General features: G+C 42.5%; 1 protein-coding gene across 1 annotated transcript in view; it reads right to left on the bottom strand.

The window, feature by feature from the left end:
* KPNA3 (karyopherin subunit alpha 3) overlaps window positions 1-14,767 on the bottom strand; it is a 54,113-nt gene extending 39,346 nt beyond the window's left edge. Inside the window, exon 1 of the mRNA XM_050915119.1 lies at window positions 14,656-14,767. Coding sequence (XP_050771076.1) covers window positions 14,656-14,739 — 84 coding nt within the window. The 5' untranslated portion in view covers window positions 14,740-14,767. The remainder of the gene's footprint in view (window positions 1-14,655) is intronic.
* Window positions 14,768-15,112: the final 345 nt, after the last annotated feature.

Below are 15,112 nucleotides of genomic sequence, written 5' to 3'. Positions count from 1 at the left end.
AAGAGACACTAGACCTTGAAAACAAAGCAACCCTCAAGTCAATGCCCAAAATAAGGCTTCGAAGAATGCCACAGTCCCTGTAAAACTGCCTTTGACACACTCAACGGGCAGAAGCAACACAGAATACAGCCATCCTCATGAGATCAGTGTTTCAGCTCTGGTAACCCTCTTCCAACAAGAAGCTGACACAAAGCTCAAAGCTTAAATTTCAGAGCCACCTGTGGAGAAGGGAAATTTCTTCCTGATTTTTCAGTTGATATTTGGTTTATGACAGGACACAAAACTGTACATAAAACTCTTGATATCAAAAAGCAATGCCTAAAGATAACCCTGCGAAATTCTGAATTATCAGCATAACAGTAACCCTTACCACCAGCACATTCGAAGAATTATTTTTAAGTGACTAAACATTTGGGACCCTCTGGCTCAACCACACATACTTCACAAGTACCGTTTGTGAAACCCTGTACAAAGGTGCACAAGATGCTCACTACATGTTAAAGAGCAAGTATCACTGCTGTAACACTACCACTTGATGTCTTAAGATGGCCCATGCACACCTTCCTGGCAAAAAGATTACTTCCAAGTTTTGAATAGTGTTGAGATTCTAAGGAAAGAATTAAGTCTAGCAAGCTTCTCTGGCTTCTTGAGCCTTTGTTTAACAGAAAAATTTAACTGCACAATACATTAAGCTACCTGAAAAGACAACTCATATAGCTTCTGTATACTAAAAAAAAAAAAATTCAAGGAATCCCAAAACCAATCACCTGTACCTGTCTAACGTACAGCAGAACAAGATAACATTTTCCAACTCCCTCTGTAGCAAATACATAATGTAGTGTGTTTTTCCTGGGGGGGGAAAACCAAACCAAACACCAAAACAACAAAACCAAAACCAAAGTTATACAAGACTACAAGAAGAAAATTCAGGCTAATTCAAAAGGACAAAATCATATCTGAGACAAAGCAGTCAGAATAGTCCTTCTATTTATGAAAGAATGATTTAAGACATTAGTACTACTTTATGCAAGTTAGATCTCATTCACAATGAAATATCAGAGCTAGTCTTAGGGCTTCTGTTAATTTGAAATTTCTGCTTCATATCTAAAAATCAATCTTAATTGATTATAAGCACTTTAAAGTCCCTTAAGTATATCACTTTCAGAGACAAGAAATTCTGGATACTTGGTAAGATTACTTCATCCCCAGTTACAGTACAAATCAGAAAACCAAAACTACTTAAATATGTGGATGATATAACTGGTGAGAAGCTCAAGTCATTACATTTCCTTTGTTATGCTGGGATAAAGATTTCTTAAATGAAATAAAAAATGAAGTTTCATGTACAAGGTGTTTAATAACGTACATTCTCTGTACAGAAAAAATAATCAAATGCTGCAAGAGTAAGTGGTATGAATTTTAAACATTTTAACCATTTTTAGCTATACCAATTGTGTCAGAAGGAAGATTAAAGCATAACTATCATTCAATGACTAAAAATCTACCTACCATTGTAACAAGAAGATCTGGAGCTCAGTGTGGTGCTCACCCAGACTAGCCACCTCATTAAGTGGGATACCTGAGGAGTGTCATCTTTTAATCAACACATTTACACCACTTCCATTGCAACAGGAGCAAGTCCAGAAAACATCAGAGATGGAGAGGCAGGAAACAGATGTTTTTATGCCAGCCAGCATATCAATATTGCCAGCATGGCTGGCCTGCCAGCTGCCCCACAAGCAGCTAGCTGGCTACCCTTGCTGTCCTGCAGGCCGACCAGCACGCATCAGCCTCCAGCTAGCCCATGGAAGTGGGAAAGCCAGGCTCACCTTGACCTGATGAACACCACACACCAATGTCAGTTTTGGCTATTCTGTGGATACAAAAGATACATTTCAAGGAACTTTGGTAAGGTGCATTTAGCTGCTTTTGAAAGTTCAGCTATTAAGTGGAAAAGAGAACAAATTCATTGACTTATTCTAATTTCTCTGCATCTACAAACTTCATTAAAAGATAACTGGTCATTTAAATTCTTTATTTCTGCTCTTGGCTCTCAACATCACAGGAACTGGTCTCAGAAAACCAGAAGATACATGCTTACAGGAAAGAGCTACCCTGAATACATAGCTGGGATAGTAAAGTAGCTTGATTAAACATACAGGGTACCCGAAGAGCTGAGCATTTGCAAGTCAATTCCAGACTACTTCCACCTGCCTAACTGAAAGAAAAAAAACTGGCCCAGTTCCAACAGCTGGATTGGATTTAACTAATACCTCCCATCTTGCATATGACCATACCCTAGAGTATAGTTTAAATACTTTACAACATAGGTGTGGGTGCAATACAGTGAAAGGAGAAGGTGTTTGCATTGATGAAGTAAACACTGTTCTTCCCTAGAAATCGCTTTACTAGCCTTTTTTCCTTACTCCTTCTCTGACACCTTTTAACGAGCATGAAATACTGCAATGCACACGAAAATGCAGAAGCCTCAGGAGCTGGGCTGGTTTTGGGCAGAAAAAAAATTTAAGTGCTTGTTTGTATACAACAGCTGAGATGATTAAGGTTGTCAGCTGCCTATCTTTGGTTAACATTAGAAGTTAAATATTCCATATTTGCATAGGAATATAATTTATTAGTATGTGTAAAGTTGAGGCGTAGACTGATGATACTGTTCTACTTGTTCTGGTACAGCTGACTTCAGCCAAAAACACAGAGAGAAAGGGACACTGATAGAAGGTGATACTGTTGTTCTACCTGTTCACACTTTCAAAGTACATATAGCTTACTCCAAGAATTGCAAGCAAATCACAATACATGAAGGAAAAATTTTAGGACTACTAAATCAAAATTCTGGGACAGCATCACGATGGTCTGAATGCAACTACTTCATCACAACTGAAGGAACTAAAACCAATGACACTGTGCACACTGATCCCCTCTATTTCTTTTGGACATGGAAAAAGATTTGACATCCATGCCAAACTAAACCAAAGGTCTAGTCAAAATTAACCCTTCCTGCTAGGTTTATTCCATTAGTTACAAGCATCATGGATTATTACCCAGCCTTTTTTCCCCCCAGTGTGTTCTAGGCAGGCTCTTCTTCCCCATATCCAATTTTGAGATTTACCTAATTACCAAGCACTCCCATAAAGCTCCAAATTGTCCTTCTAAGAAAAACAGTGATTTTTTTTTTTTTCAGTCATATAGACTACAAAGTTAGAACAACTTCACCTCTGGCTTTGTTATCATAGCTCCATATTAAATTATGCTGACCCAGTTAGAAATGCAGGCAGGGGGCATGGATTCCACAGTACAAGCAACAGATCTACCAAAGCAGCCAAATACACTTACAATGTGCCTGTACCCTGAACTGAGACTCCAAGAGAGTTTTCTTTCATTACTGTTTGACCTGAAAGGTATTTGCTCCTCTTTTAGGGAAACATTCTATTATTTTGCAGAAAGTATTAGAACTTGGTTCAGATTCTCTGTGTGCTGCATAACCTTAATACTATAAAGTTTCCTTTTGGCTTGTAACCTTTAACACAGTACTAGGTACATTAGGAACAGAGTGTAGTATTGACGCTACTGTATTTTATGCCATAATCTGTCTGGGACTCATGTTCCTCAGGGTCAATAAAGGCCACTGAAGGAAAACTAGTTCTTTTGCAGTTGTAGCTGCAACACTTTTTTTCTTTTTTTGGGGTTTTTTTTTGTGTTTTTTAAATCCCCAGTTTGGGGCCCCTAAAATGAATACCAGCTGCTTTTTGTTAGCCAGTCTGTGGCAAGATAATTCAAGTATCTGAACCTGGCTAGTCTCAGCAAATGGGATGCATGAGATATCCACTGTGACTCTTACTTAGTGATGGGTAATGACTCACTGAAGTCAGATGCGCATGCCAATATGGAAAGCCACAAGCCTCCAATTACTGTTGCTCATGGTGCTGACTCACCTGAAAGCCCTATGGAAGCAAAGCTGCCCATCCACGTTATCTACTTCTACTGCTCCAAAAGATCTTGGCAGAAAAGCAATCTCTAGGTTTATTTCTTACCAGCTCTTTTGCAAGCGTATCCTTTCAGGTCCCGACATCCTCTCTGCATTTGTTTAACATGCATACTGGGCTACTACCAGCAAAGAAGTGCTATGTGAGCACTCATGTTTTAATTTCCATATACCAATTACCCAGTTTACAAGTATAGACATATCAAACAATCCTCAGGAGACTGGACCTGAAGCAATTTAGTTGGCTGCATTCAACACATGGCACCAATATTGAAGGACACAAAGCAGTCCAGAATACAATCAACACGTTATCTGCTGTTTCAATATAGAATAAAAGAAGAGCTGGAATTCTCTATTCAACATCAAAACTCAACTGGGGGAAGGAAGACAGAATCTAGTAGATTTCCAGTTACTGCTGTTGTGTGAATCAAGGGCATTATACCTAGTCAAAAGTTTTACAGCATTTCCATTCAGATGTAGATCTTAACACTGTTAATCACACCTTTACTGACATCAGACCAAAGACCACAATGCAGCCATATGGGCTCCATGTGAAGTCAAAGTGAAGTTTCCAGATAATCCCACAGCACCCCAAGCTAACTCATCACTGCACAACAGTTGGTCTGCACAGACCAACAGGCAGGCAGCAAGGATCACCAACTAATTCAAAGTATTCATTTTGTCCTGTGGTCCTAACAGGGCAAGGAACCTGTCCATGTAGTGTTCCAAAGAGCGGTGGCAATGCAGCCACTGCTATCTCCACTTTGACAAGGGCCCACCTTGAGGAACTTAACTGTGGAGTGTGGTCATTTATGCTACAGCCCAAAAGAAACTACTGGTCTGAAGGATAAATGTATCAAGTCTTTCTTCTTTTCCTGTACTTTTTGGAAATAGAAGGGCATACTGAATTCTACAATGATGCCAGCTCTGCCTTATCTGAATACTGTGATATGCCAAATAAACACCAAGAACAGTGGATAACCAAGACAGCCTAATTACAAGTGATTCCTATTCACACTTTTTTAAAAAGTTAAGGCCTCTTGACACACTGTAAATATGTACAAGGATTTGACATTTGGTACAGTTTTATGTTACAGGAATCTGCTTTTGCCAGTACACAAATTTCTATTCAGATGTGTGAACAATAAAAAGATATTTGTTATTTTCCTGTATTGCATGAACAGTGTAGCAGATGCTTTAGAATCTCCTAGAAACAGAAGTTTATCCTGTCTTTGAGGGAGAACAAGCAAAGCACCTACATAACGCCTTGATCTCTCCCAAGACATGACACCACCTCTGTCCTCTCCTAGAATTCCTAAGCAAGAGCCCCTCCCATTCCCTCACCAAGGAGGGAAAGTACACTGACAGTCTATTCAAGAACAGTTGATTACCACTGCAAAAGAGCAGGAGTCCCTTTCCTCTTCTACAGTCTAGAATACCCCAATTCAGAGGTATAGGTTCAGTTTTTTTCTAACAGATGTTACCAGAAACCTAATCCACCACTTTTAATGCCATACTTCACAGCCAAAATACCGTCTTCGCTTGTGTACAGGACATGAAAACAGAAAACAGCAGAGCAAAATTAAAACGACTGTTCATGGTAACTAGGTGCAAACATCAGACTAAAACTTTGATCTTTAGATGAGCATAAAGACTTAAATAAATTCTTTTAAATGTAAATTTTTTTATAAAATTGTAAATAACCACTTTCAAGAATCTAATTACAAAATGAAGTGTTTAGTCAGAAAGGCCTCACAGACTTCTGGGGCAAATGCCACAGAAGACCAGACATTCTTAAGCTTGCCAAATATTTATACTAGTTTCCCCTAGGAAAAAAAAGAAAAAGACAAAAAAAAAAGAAAAAAAAAGAAAACCTACTAGGCTAAATACTAGCCAATCTATGTTTGAACACAGACACTCCCTTTCCAGATACTTAAAGTCTTCAACTCTAATATCAAAGTACCTCAGACAATCACTCTATGATTCTATGATGTATTTATAAGCACCTCCCTGTGAAGTAAGGAAAAAAAGTCCTATTATTCCATCTATAAAATGGGAAACAATAATTGTAATTTGCATACATTCACAGGGTGCCATGAAAAAAAAAAAACAACAAATCAAGTCCCTAGAGAGCTAGTCTATATTCAACCACAGCAAGCTTTTTTGGTATAATATTACATGGCTCAAATGAAATCAGATTTTTTTTTTCCAGTTTTTGAAAGATATAATCAAAAGGAAAAAAAAGATTAAACATGTGCTAGCTGCCTAATTAAATCTATGAAGAGATCATTCTGCTCAAGATGCAAGAGAAAACAACAATCCCAGCTGACAAGCCAGGAAGAAGATGGAGCATTAGGGATTAGAAAATACACTCCAGCAACATCCCACAGTCTTTTATGAACCCTGTCAGCAACCCTTCTGATTTAATCATTTCAGTATCATGAATTTTAGATGCTTCTACCTCACTTTTTAACGTGACATAAGCCCTGATTCCATGTTTCTGCTGTTTGAACATTTTGGGTATCACACTCCTCTCACTGAGGATACCTTCAGTTTCTCAAAATTGCAATTTATACATCCTTCCATAAAAAGGGTATCGGCTAGCCCCAAGAAGTCGCTTAGACCACCAAAAGTGGTCTGCTTTTGACGAACAAGAACCAATACAAAACTCCTTCAAACCTCACAGTTATAGGGCCCACCAAAACACAGGTTACATGGAGCACAGAGCTATAGTGGGCCATATACCCCTATCAGCAATGCGCATGGGAAGAGGGTACTGCCAGATTCTGAACTGCCACTGACAGCTCGTGATGCTCAAAGGCGCCGTCACATTGATTGCCTGTGTCAGAGCTCCTTAAATGTCTCTTCTTGTCTGGAAGGCTGCTCTTCACTGCTGTTTCTTCAGTATTACGAACACTACCCATTACCAGCCTACATTCTTCTTGCACGCCTGACGAACGGTGGTTAACAGGATCTTGCTGACTCCTAGCAGGGTGCTCTCATTTCAGGATTCCTTCTTGATATGGAAAGCCTTCTATATCTGGCTGCAAGTCAGATTTTTGGTGCAGAGAAATCACTATGACTGACTTTGCACCTAACATTTGCGTGCATGAAAAGAAGCAAGAGACCCTGATGCCAAAAAGCTGCATGCAAAGACAGTATCTGCTGGTTAGGGAGACCTTTGCTTACCTGAGAGAGAGAGACAATGTCTCTCTGCATAATTTCATCAACTTTCTGACTTACGCTGTAGTTGACTAAGACAAGGCAAGGACTAGGATGTTCTGAGAACTGCAAACCTGAAATCTCACACTGCACCTGGCCAGGAATCTGACTTGCAGCCTTACTGCATCTCTGAAAACCTGGCAACAAGTCACCCCAGCACCCTGTCTGACCACCTTCTAACCACCTTCTCCTCATGCAGATGAGCTTTGACTATGTTCCACACCAGCAAGTTTGCAACGGGACTTGAGCACTCATCAAAATGCATCTCCATCAAGGCTAAGTCAAACTATGAGGAAGCCATTTCTCCGAGTTGATTTTGCAAATCACCTATTCTATCACTACCTCCAAAGTCCACCTGTTACTGAATCTGACAATAACCAAGGTTAAAAATGCACAAGAAGAGATCTTCAGCTGGTCAGACGTGACAGAATGAGGGAAACGAGTCATTCAGTAATAGGTGTTTGAATGGGGAAGATATTAATTTTGTCTCCTGTTCTGCAGCCATTCGTACAGTGTATATTCCTATTTTGTATCTGCTGTATTTATTAAAAACACACACACACAAAATCAAGTTTAAAACTGACTGTAACATTTGCTTAACCTGAGAAAGGAGACAAGTGTCAGCTTGTCCAGAAGAAACGATATGGAGCTTCCCCAGCAGATTTAATGGTGTCAATCTGACTGTGAAGGGATAACAATCCAACAGTTAAATATCGCTAGACTTCTCCCCTTCACAGGGACCTCTTTGAGCCAGCACTGGTCTTCTCCAGACGCGAAGGGCTGGCTCAGGAAGCTAAGGGAGCAGAAAATTAAAGAAACATGAAGAGCTTTGCAACTAGTTCACTCCAAGGCACAGACAGTTCTGATGCAGGACTAACTTTTTGGAAGAAACTAGCTCTTTTGACTACCCATGTCAAATTTTGTGAAACGGAATGCAAAGCCCACAGCTTCTGCTACTACAGAAGTAATCAGGAATACCAATTCAGTATCAGAGTTTCACAGTGCTGGGTATTCTGGAAACAACTGATAGACTCTATTCTTGGAAAATATATAGGTTTTATACTTCTTTTTCATTTCAAGTCAGTTCACTTGGCAGTTTGTCTTTATTACTTGATGACACGCCCCATCAGCTTCAACCAGTTCATTGCCTCTTCTAGCCTAATCTTATAAATTAGATGCCTCATTCCACTTCCAGTCCCACAATAAATACAAATCTGATCACTCCCTTATAGCTGGTACATCCTCCTAATCACTGTCTTTTCAGATAACATAGTTTTAGAGGACCAAACGTCCTGCTTGGATTTGTGCTGGAACTGCACAAATAATATGAAAGCCTCAAAGAACTTATGTAAAAATAGTTAAAGAGCTCTTAAACCTAGTATGACAGTTACACTGCTACCAACTTTGACGAGACTTTGACAATTTACAAGTTAAAAATCAGTCCTTTAATAGAAGAACCTTTACAGATACCAGTGCAACTGCTGTAGTGTTAGAAATACAGAAGAATGAAGAAAAACAAATTCTATAATTACAGGAAGATTAGCAAAGGCTTGGTATATCACAACAACAAACAGCAATAACTGGGCCTCAATACAGCAAGCACAGATCCCAGTCAGCTTTTGAAGATTATGTTCATCATGGGATGCCATCTCCAAATTGTGTTCTCCACAGGTATTTCTGAAATAAACAATGACTTCCTAAGGTATCTGTGTCTTTAAACTCTTTAAAATGCAATGCATTCATTTCATTTTGAACCTCACAAGGAAAACATAAGACAGTATATCTAAGTGGACTTATTAGGTGTTTGTTTTCTGCCAAGAGTCACAAACATTTCACAGCATTGTACTATTTACTTGCAGACTAACTAAAGTTTGGAGAATTCTGTAGCAATAGCAACCAAGGAGGCTTCCCACCTCTACCTCTTCCTACCCATGTAATTCTTTCCAAGGTACAAACACATACACCTATATTCTCCCAAGAGTATATATACTGGCCTGAAAGGGTAATAAAGAAGTTGCAGGAGTCAGAGCTTAGAAACTCTACATGAAAGTGTTGGGTCTTATATTAAATCCAGTTCCCAACAGGAAGCTACCTGACACCTGTGTTTTCACTTAAACTACTGAAATTCACCAAGCCAGTGAGGCTATTAGGACAGCAGGTCCACAGTACCTTAAATCAACCTAAATCAGCTGTTACAGCCCTACTCCCTCCCAGCCCTTCTTTTGCCAGTATCCATTCCTGTGCCAGCAAAGTGAAAGGCAGAAAGCTGATCAATCTGTAAGAGTGAGCTTCTGAAAGAAACTGGATTGTTGCAAAGCAAATGGGAGTAACGGGCCTTCTGGGATTGCTACAAGCCTTATTTGTTTCATGTAGTGTTTGAGGGGAGTACAGGGAGACAGCAAAAACGCTAGTCAATGCAGAGAACAGCATCAAGAAATGAGCTGGTAGCAGCATGTCTGCTCATTCGTTAACACTGCACAGCTATGGTACCTCCACTGCAATAAGCCTTTGACACTTGATGGGAACACGGCTTTAAGTCCACCTATACCTTTCTCAGATGCCCACAGACTGTACAGATTTGGCCTCCCCAGAATGATATTCCTCTGCTTGCAAAAAAATTCATGGCAGCATGACAGAAAAATATGAATAAATTCAAGCATCCTTAAGAACTAGATCCACACTGTTAGCAAAGCAGCAACAGTAAATACACTGAAGCTGCCACAGGTGATGATGGAGATTTGGGCTAAGCCCAGTTTCTTCCTCTGCCTCATCTGGGGTCAGGATGCTGAAGGTACAGAATAAAAATGGATCCTTCAAAGTCCCTGGACCAAAAGGTGATACAGACCAAAAGGTGATACAATTGCCCCAAAAAAACTGTAACTGGGGAAAAGATATCAGTGGCCAGGACCTCTGAAGCTTAAAACCAAATAGAGCAGGAGTAGGTAAAAGATGACAGAGTGGCCATGTCTCCCTTTGGTAAACAGCCTTCAAGAAATTTCAGGTTAATCCTACGGCCTAAGCAACAGAAGTTCAAGAACTTGTGTTCTTTTGACTTATGATTAGGGGTATAACAAGTATATAAAAAGGAAATTTTAATCTCAGTCATTAAAGTGTTTTTAGAGAAAATTATTTAGGTTATAGCGCACTAACTCCTCATTAGCTGGTTTGCTGGTGTTTTTTTTTTTTTTTAAGTGAGTGCACATGGAGCTTTACTTTTGATCCAGTCTGCATTTTGCTAATTACATGACCACATAGTCTCATTGCATCACACACAAAAATAACAGTAAGTCATGCAGACAGCCCTACAAATTATAACGTCTCCGTTCATCAAGAGTTTTTCCTCAGTTTTAGTCAGGGATGCTGACTAATCCTGACAAAAAGAAATGGGCTGAATTGTTTGATCTGTTACCTTAAACATCAGAACAGTGAGCCAACATACGGGTGCCTGCTATAGTAATAAAGAATAAGTAACACTTCTAGTCCAAGAAGTTGGAGGAGTAAAAAAACTCTAAGGAGGATGTTACTAGGCAAAGAATGAAGCTGAAGAACTGCAAACAGAAAAATCAGAAGGTTTGAATTAGGTTTTCTAAAAGCTAGGCTAGCTTAGATGTCAATATAAACAAATAAATGCAGCAGTTACAAGAGGTATTACAAATTAAGTGATTGCAACCGTTTAATCTTGTCCTATAAAGCCTCAATTGTATTGGAATAATCAGTGCCATACATTTAGAAGAAACCCACTGAGACTTAAGACTACATGCCAATGATCAACACAGGAAAGCTTTCTCTTCATATATGGGACAATTTAAAAAGCCCTTTCACATCTCTGGAGAATATAAAATTGAGAAGGTTGTGAGGAGAAACTGTTCTAGCAGTTGTTTGTCCAGATGAAGCCACTAGTGTCTTGGCTCCTTATCGCTCAGCTCTGCAGATTCAGGTTAGCTCTGTCTGCTGCTAATCACGTGTCAGTACCTATAAAAATAGAAGAGTCTCACTAATAAAAGCAAAACACAAACTCATGTTAAGCAAGCAACACTTCGTTTCTGGCATTTGATTTTGCTATTATCCCTTTCGGGGGCTCAATATTTTTTGGAAGTATTAATACCTCAAAATTAGAATTCTAATTCTATATATACAACTCTACCTTCCTAACAGAAGAACCTAACAAAAAGGTAAGAAACTTCCACCCAAACCTGAAACTAGGAAAAGTAGAGTGAACCTGTGCAGGTCAAGGATTCAGAAGCTCTGACTTCTGCTCAACAGATCTGTTACTTTACTCTTAGAAAAGGAGCATAGTGAGAAGTTGCATGGGGTACTGAGGTCTGTCTTAACATATAACAAAAGTACTTACTCATCTTTTGTTTCCCTTAAAGTTGCATTAACAAAAAGCAAAGACAATTATATGGCCTAGCAAACCCAGTAATAAAATATGAGTTAACTACAAATTAAAGGAGTAAATATTTTGGTCTGCCAGAAGAGTCTGTACCCAGAGGGGATCAATAATAACTCATCAGTATTTATTAGAAGCCAAAGGAAGATTACTAAAGAACGTATTCAAGCCTGATGAGTTCAAAGGCAGTGACTGTCTCCAGGCAGGTGACTCAAATGCCACTGTTTTCAAACTGAACTTGAGAGCACACAGCTTTGAATATTTTAGATTTTCCAAAGGATATAATCTAGATATCAGACCATGATTTATTACTCCATCATCATAACCACTTATTTTCTCTTTGGTGGAATTTGACAAAACGTGTACATGCAGATCAATGCCAACGACAGCACTGATGCCTCCTGGTTTCCAAAGTTACGTATGGAAAATTGGAGGCAGGATCTCTACATAAAACTCCTTATTGCAGCACAGAGACCAAAACAGTTGGGAATTACATATAACATTTGATTTAGACAAGAAACATTTTGTGGAGAACTGATAACTTTCACTAAATACACACAAACTGTCCAATCAGCAGGTCAGTCTGGGTACCAGTATCTCAATAGAAGCACAGTAAGTAATGGCAATTGCATACCACTGCTGTGCTCCTTCATTTCCCACTATAAACTTAACTTACATTGTTTTACTTCTAGAGACTTAAGTTAGATAAAGTTTACTTAAAAGGGTACTTCTAACACGAATGTTTAAGTAAGCTTCATGATCAGAAAAGAGTCAAAAAGGAGGTGTAGTAGAAAATTTCAGACATTTAATACAAATTAAGTTGTTTTGAAAGACGCTGACACATTTCTAATCTTTTACAGTTCTTTAAATGAATCTAAATTTCATTTTAGCATATCTCCATGGGTATATAACCTTTACATACTTCTGTGTTTCATCTGTTTGTTGCCCCCAAAAGAAAGATGCTTCTTAGATTTTAACCCTTTTCAAAAGCATGGATGAAAGCTTTAACCACATTAACATTGTTGGAGCTATCTACCAGTCTTAGGCTCAGCCACAAAAGGAAGTCAGTCAGCACACTGGAAGATAACCCTAGAGGATATACTTCTCCGTAACAGCAAATACCCTATTCCAAAATAATTACTCCCCTTCAGGAGGAAATGAGAGCTAAGCTACCTTAGCTGGTCTGGTATAACTGATTTCAGTAAAGCTTAGGCAGTCAATTCCCTTCTCCCCCCCCATAGAGAGAGATATTTAATTCCCCTAGTCTCTGGCATGCTATAATATAAGCAAGTATGGATGACAGATCAGTTCACACTAGGCATGAACATACCTAACCTTTCCCTGTTTAGAGCTCTGATGGATTCAGGCCAGTGACTGAGAAAGCAGCAACAAAGCCAGTAACCAATACGGGGAGATGAGACAAGGACAAAATGAATGAGGAGCAGCAGGAAGAGTCTCACTGGATGAGAAGGGGAAAAAGAAACCCACCACGCCTCCTCCTTGCCCTGAAAAGCAACTGCTAAACAGAAGGATGTGCAATTTTTAGTTACTTTCTAACATTTACTAATGTTAGCCAGAAGTGTTGAAGTTACCATACTCTTTACAGACAATATTTTCTGTGAGGAAGATTCACTGTCACCAAGTTAAACAAAAAATTAAGATAAAGATTAGTTTACACCATGAATGTCATCTTAAAGACACTGCTGCTGCTAAGCCTGACCTGCATAAAATTGTCTCCACCCAAACAATAGCAGCAGAGGTGTGAATTCTGCTAAAATACAAAACATGCTTTGAAAGGACTAAAATTCCAGCCCTACTGATTACAGAAGTGAATTTAAGTCATAAAATCAACAGAAACATGGAAAACACCCTCAGGTGAAGTCAAAGTAATCTGACACATATTTAGGTTTTCACTCTAGCGAATCCTAATCAGATTTCAATCCTGGTCTGATTTCAGAACAACTCCCCCCCCGCCCCTTCCTTTCCTATTACAGAAACCTGAACACAAGATTTGGGATTTCCTCCCTTTTCAATTGTGACTAGAATTGAAGATGTCCCCGGTAATGACACACAGATTCAGAAGACCTTTGCAATACCTCCAGGGAATAAGCTTCTAATCACTCAGCGTCTCTGAAATTCGGGGGAGTAAACTACTACCCCATTAGCCTTAGTAAGCACCACACTCCTTCCCGATTTAGATGGAGACGCCCAGCAGACGATTACTTATGTGCCTACCAGCATTTAAAAAAAAAAAGGGGGGGGGGGGTTGATTTAAGGCAGTACAGGGAGCAAAATCGGCCAGCACAGTACACTGTAAAAAGGCTCATCCGAGCGTGGGAGCGGCCCCCCCTACCAGCCGCACTGGCCTCCGTGTGCGGCAGCGGCACGGCGGGGCACGGGAGGACGGGCAGGGCAGCCCCTCGCCCCGGCGGAAGGGCTACTACCGCCCAGAGGGGCTGGCACAAAAGGCAGCCGGCACCATTGTCCACCCCATCCGAGCCCCGATCCCGCCGAGCACGGGGGAGGGGGCAGCGGGGGAGGCAGGACGGGGAGGCAGCTGGGGTGGGAGAAAGGAGCGCTGCGGGAGGAGGGGACGCGGGGCGGGCGCGGGGGGGGGGGACGGGGACGACGGACATCCCGCCGCCTGCCGGCCCTGCCCGGGCACAGCCGCCGGCGCGGGGCCCACCGGGCCCTCCCGCACCCCGGCAAGCCGGGGAGGCGGCGGAGGGGGCGCGGCGGGGCCCGCACACACCGCCCGCCGGGGCCGCGCTCGGCCCGGCCGCGCCAACCCTTCCCCCCGCCGCCGCCGCCGCCTCCTCCGCCCCCCGCCGGCCGCGCCCGCATGACGGAGGAGAAAAAAAAAAACCCCACGGGCGTTTTCTCCGCCGCCGCCCTCCCGCCCCGGGCGGCCGCTCCCCGCCTCCTTCCCGCCGCCCGCCGGCGGCGCCGCGAGCGCGGCCAGGCCCCGGCCCCGGCCCCTCCTCTCGCGCCCGCCGGAGGCGGAGGCCGGGCCCGGCCAGGGCCCCGTCGGCCCCGCACCTACCTCCACGTCGCGGCCCTTGTTCTTGAAGCTCTTGATGCGGTGGTTCTCCAGGCCGGCGGCGGCGGCGGCGGCGTTCTCGGCCATGGCGGCGGCGGCGGCGGCTCCCGGCGGCGGCGGCTCCCAGCTCCTGCGAGGCGGCTCCGGCGGCGGCTCCCGGCGGCTCGCGCGAGGGGAGGGCGGGGGGGGAGGAGAGGGGGGCGGGGGGAAGCGGGACGCTCCGTGACGAGCGCGAGGGGGGGAGGGAGGGAAAGGGGGGGGGGGGGGGGAGGGGGACGAGCGCGCGCGCCGTTGCTGAGTGACTGGGAGAGCGGCCGCGAGCGCAGGTGACGCGGCGGGCGGGCTCCACCAATCGCGGCGCGGCGCGGCGCGGCCCCCCCCGCCTCGCCTCGCCTCGCCCCGCCCGCTCTACGTAATGACCGGAGGGCAGGGCTTGTGGGGCCGGTGGCTGGGGACTGCG

This window comes from Gymnogyps californianus, chromosome 1 (assembly GCF_018139145.2).
Source record: "Gymnogyps californianus isolate 813 chromosome 1, ASM1813914v2, whole genome shotgun sequence".
NCBI lineage: Eukaryota > Metazoa > Chordata > Aves > Accipitriformes > Cathartidae > Gymnogyps > Gymnogyps californianus.
This window is presented reverse-complemented; position numbering and strand designations above follow the sequence as displayed.